General features: G+C 43.2%; 1 protein-coding gene across 1 annotated transcript in view; it reads right to left on the bottom strand.

Moving 5' to 3' along the window:
• LOC111969077 (MAM domain-containing glycosylphosphatidylinositol anchor protein 1) overlaps window positions 1-25083 on the bottom strand; it is a 308744-nt gene that overhangs the window by 35986 nt on the left and 247675 nt on the right. The window contains exon 15 of the mRNA XM_070445289.1: window positions 21498-21659. Coding sequence (XP_070301390.1) covers window positions 21498-21659 — 162 coding nt within the window. The remainder of the gene's footprint in view (window positions 1-21497; window positions 21660-25083) is intronic.

The following is a 25083-nucleotide window of genomic DNA, read 5'->3' as shown; positions in this document are numbered from 1 at the left end:
TTAAACAGCCATTACTAGCACATCAGAGGCGGCTGCCTATAGAAATAGATTAGGAATCACTGGCCACTTTTAGAAATGGCTCACTAGCCACTTTAATAATGTTTATGCTYCTGCTCCAGTTTCAACTGTTCTGCCTGCGGCTATGGAACCCTGACCTGTTCACCGGACGTGCTACCTGTCCCAGACCTGCTGTTTCCAACTATCTAGAGACAGCAGGAGCGGTAGAGATACTCTTAATGATCGGCTATGAAAAGCCAACTGACATTTACTCCTGAGGTGCTGACTTGTTACACCCTCGACAACTACTGTGATTATTATTATTTGATATGCTGGTCATTTATGAACATTTGAACATCTTGGCCATGTTCTGTTATAATCTCCACCCGGCACAGCCAGAAGAGGACTGGCCACCCCTCATAGCCTTGTTCCTCTCTTGGTTTCTTCCTAGGTTTTGCTTCTACACCTGCATTTCTTGCTGTTTGGGGTTTTAGGCTGGGTTTCTGTACAGCACTTTGAGATATCAGCTGATGTAAGAAGGGCTATATAAATACATTTGATTTGAATTTGATTTGAATAATGTCTCTGTATCTTGCATTATTCATCTCATATGTGTAAACTGTACTCTATACTATTCTACGGTATCTTAGTCACGTTAATTGTTTGTAAATATTACATCACCCTTCTCACATGTATATACTGTACTCTATACTATGCCACTGTATCTTAGTCCAATGCCGCTCTAACATATATATATACATATATATTTTTATTTTGTATTATTATTTCAGCCAAAAAATTACCCCTTTTTCTCCCCAATTTCGTATCCAATTGGTAGTTACAGTCTTGTCTCATCGCTGCAACTCCCGTACGGACTCGGGAGAGGCGAAAGTCGAGAGCCGTGCGTCCTCTGAAACACAACCCAACGAAGCCGCACTGCTTCTTGACACAATGCCCACTTAACCCGGGGGCCAGCTACACCAATGTGTCGGAGGAAACGCCATACATCTGACAACCGTGTCAGTGTGCACTTAGCCAGGCCCACCACAGGAGTCGCTAGTGCGTGATAGGACAAGGACATCCCTGCTGGTCAAACCCTCCCCTAACCGCCCCATGGGTCTCCCGTTCGCGGCCAGCTGCGGCAGAGCCTGGACTCAAACCCAGAATCTCTAGTGGCACAACTAGCGTTGCAATGTAGTGCCTTAGACCACTGCGCCACTCGGGAGGCCAGTATATATATTCTTAATCCATTCCTTACTTTACGTGTATTTTGGGTATATGTTGTGAAACTGTTAGATATTACTTGTTAGATATTACTGTACTGTTGGAGCTAGAAGCACAAGCATTTCGCTACACCCGCAATAACATCTGCTAAACACGTGTATGTGACCAATAAAATTAGATTTGATTCTCTACCACAGTGTTTCCCAACCCTGGTCCTCGAGTACCCCCAACAGTACATCGTTTCTTTGTAGCCCTTGACAAAAAATTCATTCAGCTCATTGAGAGCTTGATGATTAGTTGGCGAGTTGAATCAGGTGTTCTTGTCCGGGGTTACAACAAATATGTACAGTTGGGGGTACTCGAGGCCCAGGGTTGGGAAACACTGCTCTACCAGACTTTCACTGCTCTACCATGGATGTTTCAGAAACTTGGGAATGTGGGTGCACATTATCTACCTTCAGAAATCCCCACATGCGGGCATCAGACACACAGCCTGTATGTACCATCAACACTTCTCCCGCATACGAGGACAGCGACTGCCAAGCTGCGCTGTCACAATCCACCACCCCTATGCTGCTATGACGACCATCATATTCTCCTGTTCTTTTATTCACTGACTGAGATCTCAGCTCTGGAGATTGACAGAGTCGGACTGCGTTGGCCGGCTATCCTCATCTGAACTCAGAACAGTATTAGCACAACTATGTCACACACACACACACACACACGCACACACACACACCTGTATGTGGTGAAGGAAATATGCAACTCCTCCATTGTGACTGCCCTGGGGTACTGTTAATATAGTGACCCCATTCACTCACGGGAGAGCAGGTGAGAGCAGGCAGTGAGGGATGGAGGGAGGGAGGGAGGGAAGGAAGAAAGAGAGTGGGGTGGGAGTGACAGTATGGCGATCAGCTACTTGACCTGAGAGCGATAAGTCACAAGCATTGTGACCGCATAACAGGTTGACATGTTAGTGACAATGAACCACAGGGGGAGGTCAGGGGAGCAAGCTTATGCATATAAAGAGGGTCGAATAGCACGGCTGAAGAATATACTGCAAGGGTTGTATAGACAGACGTGAGGGGCAATGCCTATGGAGGTTTTGCATCTTCCAGCCTCTCATATCTGTAAATGTCTGTCATGTCTGTGGTGTCTTGGAATAAACAGACAGTCAGTTCCACAAAGGACAATTAAGTACTTTTCTATTCTATTACTTAGTGTGGACGGTGACATACTGTTGCAATTTAAATATACAATAGATAGCAGGTAGCTCAAGGGCAGTGGAAACAAACAGACATTGCACTAGTTCCTTGAAGATTCTGTATCAACAAATAAATCCATCATCCGGAAGAAGTAAGAACTGTAAAAGAAAACAAACATCCTGTTGCAGTGATAGAAAAAAAGACTCATCTGTGTAACGTTTTCAAAGGCGTCTGACTCATCCCAAACAGCCATTCATCTTCTTAATGGCAGTCTTGCCAAGCTCTTAATTGGAGCACTAACAAGCATCAGTCTCTTAAACAAATACACTGGCYGAGTGTGTGTGAGTGTGTGACGGGGTCCTTGTGCACAGTGAGGGGAGGGTGTGTGCAAGTGCGTGTGTGCAACTTGTCTTTCTGTGATTCATCACATCCTATKTCCTCGACTCCTTACGAACTTTAGGCGATCCTCGATTGTGTGATGAGGTTGAATGGGGGCAGGGAGGTAGAAGATGCCCTTAGACACATCTAGAATCAGCTTGTAACCTTGAAACTCACACTCTGTTAGATTTGTTTACTATCAAAGAGTGTGGGCACCAAGCAAAAACGTAAATTGTGGAAACATTTAAAAGTGCTAACGTTAGTGTCAAGGGGCAAAGTCCTCCAACTTTAAATGGGGACCAGTGTGAGCTGTGAATACTGTGTGGGCCGTGATGTTGTAACAGGTAGTAGCTGGGTCGTGTTCAATAGGCACAAAAAGGGAAGAAACTGTTRAAAACGAGCAGGTCCAATAACAAACGCCTGTTTCTGTTATCGGTTGCACAACGTTTTGAAATCTTAACTGGGGATATCTGTCAAACTGCTAGGGAGAAGAAAGAAAGAAAGGCTTGCTCAGTCATAGATACACAGCACAAAAAAGGCAGGCAGACATGTGACCCTGTCCCAACTCACAACATGTAGCTGTTGTTCAGCTACTTCTCTGTGTAACAGCTGGCTGTGTCTATCACAAACAAAGCATCCAACACCATAAGTGAGCCTGAGTATTGCGCTGTAAATAGAGATGGTTCATTCGCTATTGACCTCCCTGATAGTCTGAACACGAGAAAAACTTAGAGCAAAAACACACACACGCAACAAGCCCCTTCACACACACACACACACACACACACACACACACACACACACACACACACACACACACACACACACACACACACACACACACACACACACACACACACACACACACACACACACACACACACACACACACACACACACACACACACACACACACACACAAGCTCCTTCCCACACACACGCTGACACACTCCTTTCATCAAACACCCCGTCTCCTTCTCAGTTCTGTCCCGACCCTGTTAATGGTCTAATGCGAAGCGCTATGGCCTTTTTCTTTCTTTATTTGGCGAGCCTCCCACTCGGGAAGGGAATTTATCAAAGCTCACTTCACTCCTCCGCCCATCCTCCTCTCATCCCCCATCTGCCACGACAGGGTTACTGAGGGGATTTCTCTCTCTGTCTTTCTTTCCCTCCTCTCTCGCTCTCTCCTTCTCTTAGGGAAAAGAGAGTGGAGCCCTGTAAAATATTTATCGACCGGTTAAAGTAATGCAATAAAGCTTGTCTCTGAGATTGTCAGGTGGGGAGAGAGGGAGAAGGGCTAGGCACAGCTCTATCAGGCTAGCTGTCCTGTGGAGTGAGGAGAGGATGAGGAGGAGGAGGTGTGACAATAGAAGCGTGGGAGGGCCTGTACATGTAGGTGCATCCTTCTTCCTAGCCTCCAATATGGCAGTTTGAGGGGAAGGTTTTCTAAGATATTTTGCTATGTGTACCGTACCTGGATGTACTAAAATGGACAACAAATGGACAAAGTACCTTTAAGAATATAACATCTAATTAACATATATATACACTTTTTGTGCTTTTGCAATTCCGCTTTACCACACCTTTTTTTTAAAGGAGTGGGTCAGTAATTTTTTTCAATTAGATAGGATAAAGACAGATTGGTAAGAAAGGAGGAGAGATTATGCTGAAATAGCAGTGGACTGGATTCGAACCCATGCTGTAGCAGTTTAGACCCATTTTCCTGCCACGTCAGGAAAAGTTGGACACAATACGAAATCTGAAAAATCTTTGTTTACCTAGCAATGGATATAAAGTATTTATACACCTGGGGTCGGTCTAATCCTAAATGCTGATTGGTTAAAACTGCTTTCCAGCTGGTATCTATTCTACAAATTACCACCGGCTAAATCTATGATGCTTAAATGCCTATTTACTCTGTTCCATCTGTCTCATCAGCCCAGCCAGGCATTTATAAACTTGATCTCCACTATAAAAAGCATCTAGACATTATCTCACATTTCTTTTAGACTAACATTTAGTTTCCCACAGCGGAGATTTGTATAAACCTTGCRGTCTGTCTCTCRGARATTTGCAACATTGTCTCAATATTCAAATTAAATTTCCAACTGTCCCATAGTAAGTGTCGGGACAAGACAGGCAGGCAGCGTTTCTCAGCCAGTCGAAATCTGAATCAGCTGGCATACTTTTTGGGATGTAATAKAAAGAAATGTAAATTGAAAAAAGGTCAAATGTGCAGCTAMTTTGCAGTCTTTCCAGCTTCAGTTTGAAGTGATTGTGTTAGCTGTGCTGTTGGCTAGCTCCTCTGAACAACAGTGTCCTAACGAGAGAGCACATTTTCTATGCCAGGTGAAATCGCGCCTCATTAGCTCATTGTTATGGATGTATCCAAATAAATGTCACTAGAGAACAGGTAAAACAGATGCAAATGTGGCTACTTTGCTGTTATTCTGGCTGCACTTTTTGATGTGACTGCAAGTTAGCCAGAGTTGACTAGCTAGAAAGCAAGGGATAAGAACGTTGCCAGCCAGTATGGCAATGGAACATTTAGAAGAAACGACTGGGTTGGGTCCATAGATACAGATCAAAAAGACAACCAAACCGATAGAACTACCAAACCGATAGAACGAATGACCAGCCGGCTTGGGTAGCAACTCTAGATTTGTATCGGGACTATATCTTGTGGGATAATTAAATAGTATTAGTAAATGAATCAAAACATAATTTTTTATGAAAATGTCAATCYTTATTTGAATAGGTTGGTAACCCATTTTAATGAGCTGCATTTGAAGTTGCATGTGAACATTTAAGTGATACTGCCTGAAGCCGGTGTTTGGAGGATATATTGGCACGGTTTGTCAACTTGTTAAGTTTGTCAAGGTCATTGCATGGGGTTGTTCAATGACATACATGTATTTGTTTGAAGTCTATCACCTGATGGTTTCAATTCAGAGAGACAAATAATAGTGTTTTGTTGAAAAACACTTTATTTACAACATAGTTGTAATGTAATGCACTGACACAAATTATTGATGATTGGTTGAAAGAAATTGATTATAAGAACATTGTTGGAGATGTACTATTAGATTTCAGCCTTTGATATTATTGACCATAACCTGTTGTTGAAAAAAATGAATGCGTTATGGCTTTTCAACCTCAGAAATGTCTGAATACACAATGTGGCAATCTAATAGAACAGAGTTTTCTTTAATGGAAGCTTCTCTAAAGTTATACATGTAAAGTGTGGTGTACCACAGGGCAGCTCTCTTTGCCCTCTACTCCCCCCCCCCCCCTTCCCAAATGATCTGCCACTGGCATTAAACAAAGCCTATGTGTCCATGTATGCTGATGATTCAACCCTATACGCACCAGCAACCACAGCTAATGAAATCACTTCAACCCTAAACAAAAAGTTGCAGTCAGTTTTAGAGTAGGGGTTGCAGTAATAAACTGGTCCTGAACATCTCTACAACTAAGAGCATTGTATTAGGTACAAATCATTCCTTAAGTTCTAGACCTCAGCTGAATCTGATAATGAATGGTGTGGCTGTCGAGCAAATTGAGGAGACTAAATTACTTGGTGTTACCTTAGATTGTAAACTGTCATGGTCAAAACATATTGATTCAATGTTTGAAAAGATGGGGAGAGGTCTGTCCGTAATAAAGGGGTGCTCTGTTTTATTCATGTTTGTAAAGATGGGGGGAGGAACGTCCGTGATAAAGAAGTACTCTGCTTTTTTGACACCACACTCCACAAAGCAAGTCCTGCAGGCTCTAGTTTCATCTTATCTCGACTTTTGTCAAGTCATATGGTCAAGTGCTGCCACGAAGGACCTAGTTAAGCTGCAGCTGCCCCAGAACAGAGTGCCATGTTTTGCTCTTCATTGTAATCAGAGGGCAAATACTATGCATGCCAGTCTCTCTTGGCTAAGAGTTGAGGAATGACTGACTACATCGCTTCTTGTTTTTATAAGAAACAATGTGTTGGAAATTTCAAATTGTTTGCAAAGTCAACTTACACACAACACTGACACACACACTTACGCCACCAGACATGCCATCAGGGGTCTCTTCCCGGGTCCAGAACAAATTCAAGGAAACGTACAGTATTATACAGAGCCATGATTGCATGGAATTCCCTTCCATCTCATATAGCGCAAGTGAACAGCAAACTTGGTTTAAAAAAACAAATAAAACAACACCTCACAGCACAATGCCTCTCCCCATGTCACCTACTTTTTGTGTGTATGTACTGACATGCATGTGTAACGGATGCATACACACACAGACACACTACATGTTTAAATGTATGTCAATCGTGAAGTATTTTGTCTGTAGTGTTTTTTTCGTTACGTGTCGGAACCCCGTAAGACTGGCTGTAGCCATTGGTTTCGGCTAATAGGGATCCTAATAAAATWAAATCGGCCTCACTACGGATTACAGCTAGGTTTTACACAGTCAAATGAAATAAATACATGTGTAATAACTGTACAAATGATACACTTGTGACATCAATATATATATTTTTTATAAATCAATACAGTAATATGAGATCTGTATGTAAAATATTTACATTTGACATTTTAGTCTTTCTGCAGAGGGACTTACAGTTAGTGCATTCGTCTTAAGATAGCTAGCTAAGTGAGACAACCACATATGACAGTCAAATATACAGAAGACGAACATTCCATTCCAGCCAAACAATGGATATATAGTGCTTTGCAACAAAACCCATGTTAATACACGTCTAAAATCTATTAATAAAAAAATCTGAGAACAGTAAGCGTTTTGGAACGAATCTCTTCATGTGTTCCATGGGAAGCGGCTAGCTGAAACCATTCAGCAGTGCTTATCTTTCATGTTCATTTAGGATTAGCTGATGTTCACAACAGACGGCGTGGAACAACTGGCTCACACTTGGAGCAATAACAAGTAACCTCGCTACCAGCGACCAGTGATTTTCAATGAAAGGAGCCCCGAGGAGACACACAACGACTTAACTGTCAGCAGCGAGTGAGCTAGCGACCATCATTGAAAATGTCCCAATATTATGCACATTACAGATACGGAATCGCACGACAGCTGATTGGGGGAGGGAAGGTCTTACTAGTAGGCTTTGACATTGGCTAACAACAAAACTGCCATCATGCAAGCCGTTTGAAGGATACGCCCACAGGGGGTGATTTCAACAACTTGGGCCGGGATAACATTTCTGCTATGCATCATTGAAAGGCAACGTTATAGCGGTCGCGGAGATCGCATTCAAAGTAAACACTGCAGATGTCAACTCAATCGGAAATGACCTTTAAACGTTCACTGTGCTACAACGTAGATCTTCCAGGGTCCGGATTGAATCCTGGCCTTGATTGCTAATTACTGCTCCAAGTCTGAGCGCTCTGTAAGACTACTGCAGATGTAGGATCTTAATTTGAGCCAGTTTGATACAGCAAGAAAGTAATCATGGGTTGGTGCCCCCCCCTTGGGTTGTGCCGTGGCGGAGATCTTTGTGGGCTATACTCGGCCTTGTCTCAGGATGGTAAGTTGGAGGTTGAAGATATCCCTCTAGTGGTGTGGGGGCTGTGCTTTGGCAAAGTGGGTGGGGTTATATCCTGCCTGTTTGGCCCTGTCCGGGGGTATCATCGGATGGGGCCACAGTGTCTCCTGACCCCTCCTGTCTCAGCCTCCAGTATTTATGCTGCAGTAGTTTGTGTCGGGGGGCTAGGGTTAGTCTGTTATATCTGGAGTATTTCTCATGTCTTATCCGGTGTCTTGTGTTTCTCTCTTTCTTTCTCTCTCTCGGAGGACCTGAGCCCTAGGACCATGCCTCAGGACTATCTGGCATGATGACTCCTTGCTGTCCCCAGTCTACCTGGCCGTGCTGCTGCTCCAGTTTCAACTGTTCTGCCTGCGGCTATGGAACCCTGACCTGTTCACCGGATGTGCTACCTGTCCCAGACCTGCTGTTTTCAACTCTCTAGAGACAGCAGGAGCAGTAGAGATACTCTCAATGATCGGCTATGAAAAGCCAACTGACATTTACTACTGAGGTTCTGACTTGTTGCACCCTCGACAACTACTGTGATTAATATTATTTCACCATGCTGGTCATTTATGAACATTTTGGCCATGTTCTGTTATAATCTCCACCTGGCACAGCCAGAAGAGGACTGGCCACCCCTCATAGCCTGGTTCCTCTCTAGGTTTCTTCCTAGATTTTGGCCTTTCTAGGGAGTTTTTCCTAGCCACCGTGCTTCTACACCTGCATTGCTTGCTGTTTGGGGTTTTAGGCTGGGTTTCTGTACAGCAATTTGAGATATCAGCTAATGTAAGGAGGGCTATATGAATACATTTGATTTGATTTGATTAATCATGGAACAAGAGGAAATGTGAATTATTATGTGGATTATATTTAAATGGACATTTCTGTAGGGCATGATACATTTTAAGTTAGGGCAAATCTGTCTGAAATGTTAAAGATGTCCTCCCACGATTTTTTTTACTTTTACTGTATAAATAGAGTAAAGTACACACACTAAAGGTKAAAAAATWATTGAGCTAAATAGTGTTTATTTTAGACACACCTGCAAACTTCAACTTCAGTCCGTGATGTCATTGGCATCCCCCTTGCTTAAAGGAGAAATAGAGAATAAAAGAGGAAAGGCCCACCCTCCACTTGACATATCTGGACCACTTATTGAGATGCGCCTTTGTTAAGTAAATCAGGTGTTAAATGGGGTGAATAGAAGACTGGATTCCACAAGTTTTAGAAGCCTTTTTTAACCTTAAAGACACTACACGTTTGCATTTCTTGCAGTGCAAGAAAATTCTCATCAACAAAGGAGTGATCAAATTAAGATCATACATCTGTACGTCTGAAAACGTCTGACAAATTTTGGAGACTTGTTTTTCACTGGCTTTGTTAATAAGTTCAAAGGCTGCAGGTCAAAAGATAGTGTTATAACAAGCGAGAACAGTTCCCAAAAGGCAAGTTGCCAATGGACTAATAGTCTTGCGTTGCCATACCCCCATTCCCTTTAAAAGCATGGCAAGAGAGGTTAAAAATGCAAGTGCTGTGCCACACACACTCTGCCAATCTCCCACTCCTATTCAACCTTTGTCACGGTACCTCCATAATATATGACAGCATAAGAGATGGCCATATACATTATCATCATCATCGCTACTCTATTCTATTAATATCCACTGTGTCCTTCAAGTAGCGGGAATATGACATCACACGAGGGCTGTTTGTCAAGCCGCGTACAACGCCCTAATTGATAAAAACAACGATGCTGCATTTGATCTGTAGAAAACCCGTTTCTAAGGGACTGAAGTGCTAGATAACAAATTGTARGACCCTTAATAGTGTTGTGTTGAGAACTCTTGGAGGAACGCAACAATATGCTCCAGAGGAGGAGGGAGGGGAGGAGGAGGATGAGTGGGTGTTAGTGGTGGTGTCACAGTTCAGCTACTGTGCTTGCACAGTCCCTTAAAAGACATTCGCTTGAAAAATGAGTAAAAGTGGCAATAGTACTGTTTGTACTTTTTGATACGCCGTAGCCAATATACACTTCCTCTTAAAAAGTCAGAATGAATCTAAGATAGTTCAAGAAATAATAATAATTCTATAATTCATTTACGCATTTTTGCAGAGGAGATCTTAGATGTTTGGTGCAGTATTTCTCAAGTATAAAAATGTGCATGAGGACGAGTCATCTCTCATTGAATGACAACAGGCTCTTGATTGAAGAATCCCTACTGTTGACCAATCACTGATGAAGGGGCGTAGACATTGCTTGGGAAAATAAAAGCTGTCTCAGACAGTTGAAAAACACCTTGTCGAGGTCCAAAACTAACAAAAAAGTCAAAATGTCATCATAATATATGCATGAACTGTTCTGAACTGTTTTATCTGGGAAGCATGCAGAAGCCTTTAGGCTCTCTCTCACTTACTCCCTTTCTCTCTGTCACTTTCTCTCTACTAGTTCTTTCCGTCTCCCTCTTTCTTTGTGTCATTCTTCTCTCTCCACAATTCACTTCACCTGTTTGTCTCTCCTTCTCCCTTTTCGGTGCCTCATTCTCATGTTTCTCTCTCCAATTCCTTTTCCAGTTTGTCTCTCACTTCTCTCTCCCTCCCCCTCCTTCTCTCTTCTTTCTACCCCCTCTCTTTCTTTCTCTTTTCCTCTTTTCTCTCCTTCCCCCTATCCCTCTCTTTCTCTTTCTATCCCTCCCTCCCCCTCCATCTGTGTTAGAAGGGGTGATTAATAGAAGGTGATAAACAAAGTGATGATTCCTCGGCAGCCCTGCAGCTCTCTCTCTCTTGGCAAACCGGGACACTTCAAAATATTGTTTAATGGAAACCAAAGCTCATTAAATGTTGTTTAATGCTGCCGCCGAGCCTAAAGACACTGAAACAGGGCTTATGGGTAATTATGAGGAAGAGGGAGAGTGAGGGAGGGAAAGACTGAGAGAGAGTGTGAATGTGTGAGTGAATTAGGGAGTGAGTGCTGAAGAGAACTGCAGGGACTCACTGGCTGCATTCCAATTCTCCACCCTTCTCCAGAAGTGTGCACTCGCTCACTCCCCCTCATGCATTTAAAAGCATTGGAATAGTCCTTACTGGTCCTTGGATTTGTCCATTCCTTTTAAATCCAGGAGGGAGAGTGTACGAGTGTACACTTTGGGAGAGAGGTAGAGAATCGTAATGTAACCACTATATTTTACCACAAGAATTACTGAGATGGCGTGGCTCAATTCTAATGGAACTGTCAATCGAATATTTATCCGCCCGTCATGCCAGGATAGGTCAAGGTTGAGAAATGTATATATTGCGTCACACTTATTAATGTGCAAAGTCACACTTCTTGATTTTAAGACAGGCACGGACTCCAACCGCCAACCACGAAAAAAGTCAGACACCCTCCGTTGGTCCATCAGAACCCAATGAAAATTCCTTTCCCTCTAGGGGAATACCCTTCAAATTAAAGACCCAGATTAATGGACTATTGTCTCTCCACTTTCATTATCACTACCTGATCTTCCTCTTCTTCTAGGGTCGAGGCAGTCCGACTTAAAGAGTCAGCCCTTATTAATAAAGAATTACTTTAAATAAGGTAGAGCTTTAAGAAGTGAGTCGCTAATGCCTTGGATTGGAGGGAGGATCTTTCAGTAGTGTGTCTGGTGTCTGGTCTGGCATCCAGCAGAAAGAGATAGAGMGAGTGGGAGGCAGAGAGAATGAAAGAAAGAGGGAGTGGGAGGGAGAGATGGAAGAACAAACCCTTTTGCAATTCTGTTAGCACAGCTGAAAACTGTTGCTCTGATTAAAGAAGCAATAGAACTGGCCTTCTTTAGACTAGTTGAGTATCTGGAGCATCAGCGGGTTAGATTACAGGCTCAAAATGGCCAGAAACAAAGACATTCTTCTGAAACTCGTCATTATATTTTCAACACTGTGCACTACTCCCTTCATAGAACAGCGCAAACTGTCTCTCAGCGCAAACTGACATTCTTCTGAAACTCGTCATTCTATTTTTGTTCTGAGAAATGAAGGCTATTCCATGCGAGAAATTGCCAAAAACTGAAGATCTCGTACAACACTGTGTACGATTCCCTTCACAGAACAGCACAAACTGGCTCTAACCAGAATAGAAAGAGTGGGAGTCACCGGTACACAACTGAGCAAGAGGACAAGTACATTAGAGTTTCTAGTTTGAGAAAAATATCCTCAAATGGCAGCTTCATTAAATAGTACCCGCAAAACCCCATGCTCAACATCAACAGTGAAGAGGTGACTCCGGGATGCTGGCCTTCTAGGCAGAAATGCAAAGAAAATGCCATATCTCAGACTGGCCAACAAAAAGAAAAGATTAAGATAAGCAAAAGAACACACACACTGGACAGGAACTCTGCCTAGAAGGCCAGCATCCAGGAAACGCCTCTTCACTGTTGACATTTAGACTGGTGTTTTGCAGGTACTATCTAATGAAGCTGCCAGTTGAGGACTTGTGAGGTGTCTGTTTCTCAAACTACACACTATAATGTACTTGTCCTCTTGCTCAGTTGTGCACCGAGGCCTCCCACTCCTCTTTCTATTCTGGTTAGAGACAGTTTGCGCTGTTCTATGAAGGGAGAAGTGTGTTGAAAATATAATGACGAGTTTCAGAAGAATGTCTTTGTTTCTGGCCATTTTGAGCCTGTAATCGAACCCGCTGATGCGCCAGATACTCAACTAGTCTAAAGAAGGCCAGTTTTATTGCTTCTTTAATGAGCACAACAGTTTTCAGCTGTGCTGACATAATTACAAAAGTGTTTTCTAATGATCAATTAGCCTTTTAAAATTATAAACTTGGATTAGCTAGCACAACCTGCCATTGGAACACAGGACTGATGGTTGTTGATAATGGGCCTCTGTACGCCTATGTAGATATTCCATTAAAATCTGTCATTTACAGCTACAATAGTCATTTACAACATTAACAATATCTACACTGTATTTCTGATCAATTTGATGTTATTTTAATGGACAAAAATGAGATTTTCTTTCAAAAACAAAGACATTTCTAAGTGACCCCAAACTTTCGAACGATAGTGTAGTTGCGGAGAGTCCCTGTAATCCTAGATTCAGATCATTCAGGTGAGAAAAAACATCACCCAGACAGGCCAGTCGTGTGAGAAACTCGTCATCATGCAAGCGGTCAGACAAGTGCAAATTAGGGTCAGTAAAGAAAACTTTAAGCTCGTCTCTCAATAAAAAAAAAAAATGCCAATACTGTAAGAATATTGCAGATAAATGCAGAGTTCGAGAGGACGAGAGTACTAGAATTAATGATCAACAGGGAATTGTCAATGTAAATGGGAGTTGGGTTTCAGTTCAACATCTGTGGAATATCACTCCTGATTTCAGAGCGACGTGTGCTACGTGTGCCACGTTTTCATTGGTCTGTACAATGAGTCGAGAGTAGGATACTTGTTATTTGGCCATTGGCCAAGTTGTACTGCAAGGACTTCTGATTGGTCAACCCCAGGCTGGGGTGGGGGGTTATAAATGGAATCGTGTTCCTTTTTTCGGTGGGGAAAAGCTGAGGACAAGGGAGACTGAACATCTACCTTCCAGCATAACCTCTTGATTTGTCCTCTCTGAATAAACCCATTTTCCTCCCCCTGATTTGCTTTGGAGTTTGTGTTATTGAAGAATAATATAAATTGCTAACAATACTTTGCTCTTTGATAACCAGCGCACTTCTGTATGTTGTAAAACTGTTACATGGTCGCTGCCCACATGATTGCATAATGCAGAAAATACACGAAAGTTCAGGGGCCTTGCTTTAACAAAGTTAACCATTTTCACTGTAGTGTCCAAAACATATTTCAATCAGGCATTCCCTTGGCATACCCCCAGGGGTATGCGTACCCCAGTTTGGGAATACCTGCCCGAATGCATACAAAAATGATTACACACCTCGGCCTAAACATCAGCGCCACAGGAAACTTTCACAAAGATGTGAATGATCTGAGAGACAAGGCAAGATTGGCCTTCTATGCTATCAAAAGGAACATATAATCTGGCACACCAATTAGGATCTGGCTAAGAATACTTGAATCAGTTGTATAACCCATTGCTCTTAATGGTTGTGAGGWCTGGGGTCTGCTCACCAACCAAGAATTCACTAAATGGGACAAACACCAAATTGAAACTGCATGCAGAATTGTAACGTAGACACTGTGAGTCGAGTAGCAGGTGGTAAGTTTAACACAACAAAGAACAATACAACATCGGCGTAGCGCTTTAACATGAAACAGAAGCAATACCGCCTGGGGAATGAACCTAAGCTCCCTTAAAGGGGAGGTAATGAGTGAGGTAATGGAGGTCAGGTGTGTCTCATGATGAAGTGCAGGTGCCCGTAATGATTAATGGCAGGTACACGTAATGATGGTTGCCAGGACCGGTGGTTAGTAAACCGGTGATGTTTCTTTCCCCCCTCTGATAACCAGGTGGTGAATCGCATCTCTGCATGTCTGGCAGACATATCAGTGTGGATGACGGATCACCACCTCAAGCTGAACCTCGGCAAGACGGAGCTGCTCTTCCTCCCGGGGAAGGACTGCCCGTTCCATGATCTCGCCATCACGGTTGACAACTCCATTGTGTCCTCCTCCCAGAGTGCTAAAACTGGGCGTGATCCTGGACAACACCCTGTCGTTCTCAACTAACATCAAGGCGGTGACCCGTTCTGTAGGTTCATGCTCTACAACATTCGCAGAGTACGACCCTGCCTCACGCAGGAAGCGGCGCAGGTCCTAATCCAGGCACTTGTCATCTCCCGTCTGGATTACTGCAACTCGCTGTTGGCTGGGCTCCCTGCCTGTGCCATTAACCCCTACAACTCATCCAGAACGCCGCAGCCCGTCTGGTGTTCAACTTTCCCAAGTTCTCTCACGTCACCCCGCTCCTCCGCTCTCTCCACTGGCTTCCAGTTGAGCTCGCATCCGCTACAAGACCATGGTGCTTGCCTACGGAGCTGTGAGGGGAACGGCACCTCCGTACCTTCAGGCTCTGATCAGGCCCTCACCCAAACAAGGGCACTGCGTTCATCCACCTCTGGCCTGCTCGCCTCCCTACCTCTGAGGAAGTACAGTTCCCGCTCAGCCCAGTCAAAACTGTTCGCTGCTCTGGCACCCCAATGGTGGAACAAACTCCCTCACGACGCCAGGTCAGCGGAGTCAATCACCACCTTCCGGAGACACTGAACCCACCTCTTTAAGGAATACCTAGGATAGGATAAAGTAATCCTTCTAACCTCCCCCCCTTAAAAGAGTTAGATGCACTATTGTAAAGTGGTTGTTCCACTGGATATCATAAGGTGAATGCACCAATTTGTAAGTCGCTCTGGATAAGAGCGTCTGCTAAATGACTTAAATGTAAATGTAATGTTGGAGGGGAGGAGCGGGTGTAGAAGTGACACGAATTCTGCAAAAATATCCTGTGTACAATGTAAAACACCAAATAATGCATGCAGAGCAGAATTAGGTCAATACCCGCTAATGATCAACATCCAGAAAAGAGCTGTTAAATTCTACAACCACCTAAAAGGAAGTGATTCCCAAACGTTCCGTAACAAAGCCATTACCTACAGAGAGATGAACCTGGAGAAGAGTCCCCTAAGCAAGCTGGTCCTGGGGCTCCGTATATAAACACAAACAGACCCCACCGAGCCCCAGGACAGCAACACAATTAGACCCAAACAAATCATGAGTAAACAAAAAAGATAATTACTTGACACAATGGAAAGAATTAAATTTAAAAAACTGAGCAAACTAGAATGCTATTTAGTCCTAAACAGAGAGTACACAGTGGAAGAATACCTGACCACTGTGACTGACCCAAAAATAAGGAAAGCTTTGACTATGTACAGACTCAGTGAGCATAGCCTTGCTATGGGTCGCTGTAGGCAGATCTGGCTCTCAAGAGAAGACAGGCTATGTGCACACTGCCCACAAAATGAGGTTGAAACTGAGCTGCACTTCTTAACCTCCTGCCAATTGTATGGCCATATTAGAGACACATAATTCCCTCAGATTACACAGACTCACAAAGAAGTTGAAAACAAATCCAGTTTTGTTTTGTTTTAAAATGTATTTTATATCCTTCAAAGTAGCCAACCTTTGACTTGATGACAGCTTTGCACACTGTTGGCATTCTCTCAACCAGTTTCACGAGGTAGACATCTGGAATGCATTTCAATTAATAGGTGTGCCTTGTTAAAAGTTAATTTGTGGTATTTCTGTCCTTCTTAACAAATCAGTTGTGTTGGGACAAGGAAGGGATGATATACAGAAGATAGCCCTATTTGGTAAAAGACTGAGTCCATAGTATGGCAAGAACAGCTCAAATAAGCAAGGAGAAATGATAGTCCATCATTAAGACATGAAAGTCAGTCAATCCAGAAAATGTCAGGAACTTTGAAAGTTTCTTCAAGTGCAGTCGCAAAAACCATCAAGCGCTATGATGAAACTAGCTCTCGTGTGGACCGCCACAGGAAAGGAAGACCAAGAGTTACCTCTGCTGCAGAAGATTAATTCAATAGAGTTAACTGCACATCACATTGCAGCCCAAATAAATGCTTCACAGAGTTCAAGTAACAGACACATCTCAACATCAACAGTTCAGAGGAGGCCATAATATTAATGGTTGAATTGCTGCAAAGAAACCACTACTAAAGGACCCCCAAAACAAGAAGCTACTTGCTAAGGGCCAATAAATACAAGCAATGAACTTTAGACTGGTGGAAATCTGTCCTTTGGTCTGATGAGTACAAATGTAAGATTTTTGGTTCCAACCGCCGTGTCTTTGTGAGACGCAGAGTACGTGAACGGATGATCTCCGCATGTGTGGTTCCTATCATGAAGCATGGAGGAGGAGGTGTGATGGAATGGGCATGCTTTGCTGGTGACCTTGTCAGGGGATTTATTTAGAATTCAAGGCACACATAACCAGATTGGCTACCACTGCATTCTGCAGTGATACGCCATCCCATCTGGTTTGTGCTTAGTGGGACTGTCATTTGTTTTTCAACAGGACAATGACCCAACACACATCCAGGCTGTGTAAGGGAGAGTGATGGAGTGCTGCTTCATGGCTGTTGGAAAAGCATTCCAGGTGAAGCTTGTTGAGAGAATGCCAAGAGTGTACAAAGCTGTCATCAAGGCAAAGGCTGGCTACTTTGAAGGATATAAAATACATTTTGATTCGTTTAACACATTTTTGGTTACTACATGATTCCATATGTGTTATTTCATGGTTTTGATGTCTTGACTATTATTCTACAATGTAGAAAATAGTAACAATAAAGAAAAACCCTTGAATGAGTAGTTGTGTCCTAACTTTTGACTGGTACTGTACTCCACCCATCCTATACCAAGGTTATCTGGCACACAGTTTTTACCTAATACAGTAGCTATGRTGGTCTATTGTAGATAAAAACAATGTGCATTATTAGATTTTTTTTTTTAACCTTTATTTAACTTGGCTTTCAGAACAAATTCTTATTTTCAATGACGGCCTAAGAACAGTGGGTTAACTGCCTTGTTCAGGGGCAGAACGACATATTTTTACCTTGTCAGCTCGGGGATTTGATCTTGCAACCTTTCGGCTACTAGTCCAATGCTCTAACAACTAGGCTACCAGCCGCACCCGTGCATGCAGGTTGCTCAGGATTCAAACCTTCAAAAACAGCTTAATTCATACTCTTCAGTGGAATAATGGACTTTACAGCGTCCTGCTATTAAAATAATGTATATGTGACCCGATTCAGTAAACTAGGCGTATGTCGCAAGTCACGACTTCACAGGAGAGCCGTTTGAACGTAAAAACATTTTTTTTCATCAAAATGCATTTTTTGGCAGAAATGCCTTCTCGAACATGTGCACTTTCATTAGCCTTAATAACAAACTTGTATGCCATCTGTAAATACGAATACAATTGTTAAATGATGAGCCTTGCTGGTTAAGCCACAGAAAAAGTGAGCAACCTTCCCACTAGCCAGGATTGGCTGAGATAATGAGTGGGCTGGACATGCTGAGAGAGGAGTTCGGATTGGTGTACCATTTTGAAGGCTTCTGTCTATTTGAGCTCGTCAGTCTGTGTTGGTAATCCTGTCGAACGCGGCTTTTTTGGAAATGTATTGTGTAGTGGAGCTGCATAAGTGTTGCTCTCCACTTTCTGGAGGATCAAGTTTTGAAATCAGTGGAATTAGAGTATGATAGCTGATAGATGGAGAAAACACTTGTCTCTGGATTACATCTTCAAACTAAGGGCAATCTTGGTATGGCATTCCTGACAGGGAGACACGTCCATCATGCATGATGATGTATACTGGTAATAATGCATACCTTAAGCTAGCTACATTTTCAGATATTACACGTTTCAAGTTGACAGAAAGTGGTTTCATTTCAAGCTAAAGTGTATTGTTAACTAGATAGCTAACGTTAGCTGGCTGGCTCCCTAGCTGACGTTATTATTCACATCCCTGAGCCGTATTCATGCAGGGTAGTAACGACATGATTTAGCACTGTGTTCATTGACTCGTTAGCTAACGTTACGTGACGTGTGTGATCTTAAACATTGTTAACCTAGCTAGGTTCATTGTTTACCTAGCTAGCTAGCTACATGTCTTGAGCTTAAGTGTACTGTTAGCTAGCTAACGTTAGCTGGRTGGCTCCCTAGCTTATGTTATTATTCGTATCCCAGAGCCGTTTGCTTTTCTAGTTAGAGACTAATGTTAGCTAGCTAACATTGAACCTGGTTGGTTAGCACCCAGCACTGTGGCATTGTTGGCACACTGCTCATTGTTGTTTAACTAGCTAACGTTAGCTGGCTGGCTCGTTAGCTAATGTTACATGACGTGTGTACAACACCCGTTGAATATGGCCAATGTCAGTATACTTCTGCAAAAAAGCGTAATGAAGTTGTTGCCAGCTGAGCTGGTTAGGCTGTTTTCATGTTATCCATAGGTAAACAAATCATCGGCCGGAGCGTCAAGTGTGCGTTCCGAGAGCGAAACGAGATGGCTGGGGCTAAAGCTTAAGAGGGTGTGAACGATGTTTAATGGGTGTAGACAAAGATGAGCTCTTCACTAGATACCGAAAACATTCAAAGGCCATTTTCTCAAAAGTGAGTTTACAAGTTGATCAACTTTAAAATCAGAAATAATTTCCCATTGTTCCTCAAATGCAGTGTATGATATACCATTTTGTAAAAAACACAATTTCAAATGTTGCTACATAAGACCGACTCCAGGTGGGTAGTCACATATATACACAGACTGTACAAAACATTAGGAACACCTGCTCTTTCCATGACATAGACTGATCAGGTGAATCCAGGTGAAAGCTATGATCACTTATTGATGTCACTTGTTAAATCCACTTCAGTCAGTGTAGCTGAAGGGGAGGAGACAGGTCAAAGAAGGGTTTTTAAGCCTTGAGACATACATTTTGTATGTGTGCCATTCAGATGGTTTATGGGCAAGACAAAATATTTACGTTTCTTTGAACGGGGTATGGTAATAGGTGCCAGGCGCAAGTGTGTCAAGAACTGCAACGATGCTGTTTTTTTCACGCTCAACAGTTTTCCGTGTGTATCAAGAATGTTCTACCACCAAAAGGACATCAAGCCAATTTGACACAACTGCTGCAGGATTATTTTCCTCCTGCAACAAAATGGGTCATATTAAGAGCCGACATCTGTACTATCCTTGTGAGGACTTCTGGTCTCCACAAGGATTGTAAAACCAAAAACACACACACACACACCACACACACACACACCCTCCACACCCATAAATCACCAGGGCCCGGTTGTTGACGTAGACGAAGTGTGCCATGAGATCTATACACTTGATAAACCCATCCGATAGCACGCACTATGATGAACCACTTCCCAAGTGACTGATTGCGTCACACCCCCTCTCGTAAATCACCCAGCGACACCACCTCTGGCCCCTTCTCTTACCACCACCACCCTGCCCTTGAGAAGTACACAGACACACATGCAGGAACACATACACACACCCACAAACTGACAGACAAACTGTACACACGCATGTGCGCACACACACACAAACACACACACATGCACGTACACATACAGATGGGGTGTATCTGAAACACTCTCTACAAGTGGAGTGTGGTGGAGGTGGGCTTTTGACAGAGGAGAGACAAAGCTTATGGTTCTGATACTGATAGTTTTCCCACTATCTATCTATGTCATTGTGCTTATTGTCATCTATTGTCCAGTCCTAGTTTGACAATGATATAGTAAGCATGCCAACTTTTCCCTGGCAAGGTAGACATTCATACATGTGTCTCACGACAGCAACTAGGGCTATGCCAGTTTGCCCTGTGTGTGTGTGTGTATGTGTGCATGTGTGCATGTGAGTTCGTGCATGCGTTAATGTGTGCCACGTGCGTAAGAGCATGTATGTCTGTCTGCCTGTGTGTGTGGTTGTGCCTGTGTGTATGTACTGTATGTACATGCTTGTGCAGGCATGTATGTATATTTGTGTGTTTGTGCATGCATGTGTGTGTGTTTGCATGCATGCATGTGCATGTGTGTGTGTGTGTGCGRATGTGCGTGTATGCACGCGCCCATGTGTGTGAAGCTGAGTCGGCTGTGGCATCATCTGTGCCAGGTGGAGTGTGTGGAAGGGTGAGGTCGGCAAGGCCACCTGGTGAGGGGAGCAGTGTAGGGTAGTGTGTGCCAGCTGTGCCATTCTTGGCGATGTGCCGGGGAGCAGTTCAGAGCAGTTGTCCCTGATGCGACATGGGCAGAGAGAAAAGCGCTGACACACACACATGTGCACAAATACAGATGAGCATTCAGTCAACCACTCATTCATTCACCTCACTCACTCACTCAAACACACAGACCCCTCACTGTTGCATGAACCCATATATTACAATAGCATTTCAACACTGACCCTAACAACCTCACAAATGGCAAAAATTCAAAATGGTGCTAACAACATTAGGGCCCGGACTAGGACTGCCATAGATTGGGAGTAAGGCCCTGTGATACTAGCCTCCTGTCAGGGGATGTACTTGTACGTCAAGCTGCCTCACACTACAGAAACAGTATGGCTTGGACAACGCTACTTACTCTTTCTTCTGAACTGATGTGGCTCAGGTACTCACCGATGTGCTTGCCCTTCATGTGGTAGAAGAATGAGACACAGTAGGGGAGACGACCGGAGCCCTTGGGGCCTCTGGCAGCAGTAACGTTGAAGAGAGGGGACAGGAGACGGGCATTGTCCCCAGCGACCCGGGGACGAGAGGCCTCGATGTACATGTAGTAACCTAGAAGGGGGAGAGGGGAGGGAGAGACACATGTGGTTAGAGTCAGTGGTTTTGGTCCCATTTTACATTTGGGTTTATTTGTAAATCCTGGTGAATTCTGCATGCCGCAAATAGGTATGACAGTTGTAAGTGCTATGAAATAATGTGTACCTATGTTGCTCAACACAAGTGCCAAAGAAAACGCCATCCCTCTTTGTGAGTGCAGCATCAGAGATATCACATCGCTGGGCATTTTAATTATGGCCATCTGTGGTACCGTCTGTAGATGATGTGTTAATCTCACATATAAAAATTCATATTCTGTTAGCTATTCTGCTAATTCTGTCCTAATCTTGTAATTGCGGCCAAAGCATAAATTGGAGGGGAAAAAAACACTTCAAAAACCTTGTATCTCAAACAGACCATTAAAAAAATGCTTGCTATTTCCTCATGTATACTGAACAAAAATATAAACACAACATGTAAAGTGTTGGTCCCATGTTTCATGATCTGAAATAAAGAATCCCAGAAATGTTCCATACGCATAAAAAAATTATTTCTCTCAAAGTTTGTTCACAAATCTGTTTACATCCCTCTTAGTGAGCATTTCTCCTTTGCCAAGATAATCCATAAAATAAAAGGCCACTTTAAAATGTGCAGTTTTGTCATGCGACACAATGCCACAGATGTCTCAAGTTTTGAGGGAGAGTGCAATTGACATACTGACTACAGGAATGTCCACCAGAGCTGTTGCCAGATAATTGACTGTTCATTTCTCTACCATAAGCTACCTCCAACATCGTTTTAGAGCATTTGGTATTACATCCAACCAGCCTCACAACTGCAGACCGGATGTAACCACGCCAACACAGGACCTCCACATCCGGCTTCTTCACCTGCGGGATCGAGGGGAGGAGGTGCTAAGGAGTATTTATGTCTGTAATTAAGCCCTTTTGTGGTGAAAAACTAATTCTGATTGGCTGGGCCTGGCTCCCCATTCGGTGGGCCTGGCTGCCAAGTGGGTGGGCATATGCCCTCCCAGGCCCACCCATGGCTGCACCCCTGCCCAGTCATGTGAAATGCATAGATTAGGGCCTAATTCATGTATTTTGAAGTACTGATTTCCTTATATGAACAGTAACTCAGTAAAATCTTTGAAATTCTTGCATGTTGCATTTATATTTTTGTTCAGTATAGTATGATATAATACTCCTGAGGATGAGCTGGCCAATCAGTGGTCTAGAGGAGGATGAGCTGGCCAATAAGTGGTCTACTCGCATGAATATTTTTAATGACCGGTATGCACACAGCCAATACAATGCAGGAGTGGCTTCGGGACATGTCTCTGATGTCCTTGAGAAGCCCAGACTTGAACCCGATCGAACATCTCTGGCGAGACCTGAAAATAGCTGTGCAGCGATACTCCCCATCCAACCTGACAGAGCTTGAGAGGGTCTGCAATGAACAAAATACAGTTGTGCCAAGCTTGTAGCATCATAACAGAAAATACTTGATCCTATAATCGCTGCCAAAGGTGCTTCAACAAAGTACTGAGTAAAGGGTCTGAATAGTTATGTAAATGTGATCAAGGCAAAGGGTGGCTACTTTGAAGAATCTCAAATATAAAATATATTTTGATTTGTTTAACACTTTTTTGGTTACTACATTATTCCATATGTCTTATTTAATAGTTTTGATGTCTTCACTATTATTACACAATGTAGAAAATACAAATTAAGGAAAACCCTGGAATGGGTAGGTGTGTCCAAACTTTTGACTGGTACTGTGTATATATAAATATAAAATAAAAAAATGTATACACTATATATACACCACTTCAAATGATCGGATTCAGCTTTTTCAGCTACACACGCTGCTGACAGGTCTATAATATCGAGCACGCAGCCATGCAATCTACATAGCTAAACATTTGCAGAAGATTTGACCCGTACTGAAGAGCTCAGTTTCTGTCAACGTGGCACCGTCATAGGATGCCACCTTTTCTACAAGTCAGTTCATCAAATTTCTGCCCTGCTAGTGCCGCCCAGGTCAAATGTAAGTGCTGTTATTGTGAAGTGGAAACGTCTAGGAGAAACAATGGCTCAGCCGCAAAGTGGTAGGCTACACAAACTCACAGAGTGTGACCGCCGAGCACTAAAGCTCGTAAAAATTGTCTGTACCACTCACTACTGAGTTCCAAACTGTCTCTGTAAGCAACGTCAGCACAAGAACTGTTCGTCGGGAGCTTCGTGAAATGGGTTTCCATGGCCGAGCAGCCGCACACAAGCCTAAAATTACCATGCACAATGCCAAGCGTCAGCCGGAGTGGTGTAAAGCTTTCTGTCATTGGACTCTGGAGCAGTGGAAACACGTTCTCTGGAGTGATGAATCACACTTCATCATTTGGCGGATGCCAGGAGAACACTACCTGCCCGAATGAATAGTGGCAACTGTAAAGTTTGGTGGAGGAATAATAATGGTCTGGGGCTGTTTTTCATGATTCGGGCTAGGTCCATTAGTTCCAGTTAAGGGAAATCTTAATGCTACAGCATACAATGACATTCTAGAGGAGTCTGTGCTTCGGACTTTGTGTTAACAGTTTGGGGAAACCCCTTTCCTGTTTCAGCATGACAATGCCCCCGAGCACAAAGCGAGGTCCATACAGAAATGGTTTGTCAAGATCGGTGTGGAATAACTTGACTGGCCTGCACCTCAACCCCATTGGACACCTTTGGGATGAATTGGAACGCCAACTAATTATGGCTGGCATTGGTTATATCAATCTGCTACAATATCAATGTTGCCAGCTAAGTTTTATGAGGGGATAGTCAGCCTAAAAGGCTATCTGAATGTGCACATGATGGAAGTAAAAAAAAAAATGCACCGAATGTCATGTGACTAAAACTAGAAATAAGTTGTCCAGAGATTAAGTCGACTGATAATAACTACAACTAACGAAAAAAGTAGCTGCCAAAATTAACACTGCTTAAAACTTCTTGTCAATAGAAGTTTTCACTTTGGAAAAAATCGTGCCCAAATGAAACGGTCACGTACTCTTTTCTAGATCATACAATATGCATATTATTATTACTATTGGATAGAAAACACTCAAGTTTCTAAAACTGTTTGAATTATATCTGTGAGTAAAACAGAACTCATTTTGCAGCAAACTTCCATACCGGAAGTGAAAAATCTGAAAACGAGGCTCTGTTTCAGGGCCTGCCTATTCAACTGGCTTTTATTTATCGATATGCATGCACTTCATAAGCCTTCCACTAGATGTCAACAGGCAGTGGAAGGTGGAATGGGGTGTCTAGCTTGATCTGAGGCCGAACAAGAGCTTTTGGAGTGACAGGTATTCGAAGGCGCGCGGCGGAGCTCGACATTGTCTRCTGAAAAGCGTTCGGTTTACACGGCGAATATCTCCGGCTCTGATTTTATTTGA

This window comes from Salvelinus sp. IW2-2015, linkage group LG10 (assembly GCF_002910315.2).
Source record: "Salvelinus sp. IW2-2015 linkage group LG10, ASM291031v2, whole genome shotgun sequence".
NCBI classification, from domain to species: Eukaryota; Metazoa; Chordata; class Actinopteri; order Salmoniformes; family Salmonidae; genus Salvelinus; species Salvelinus sp. IW2-2015.
The sequence above is the reverse complement of the archived record's forward strand: the minus strand, read 5'-3'. Positions and strand labels throughout refer to the sequence as shown.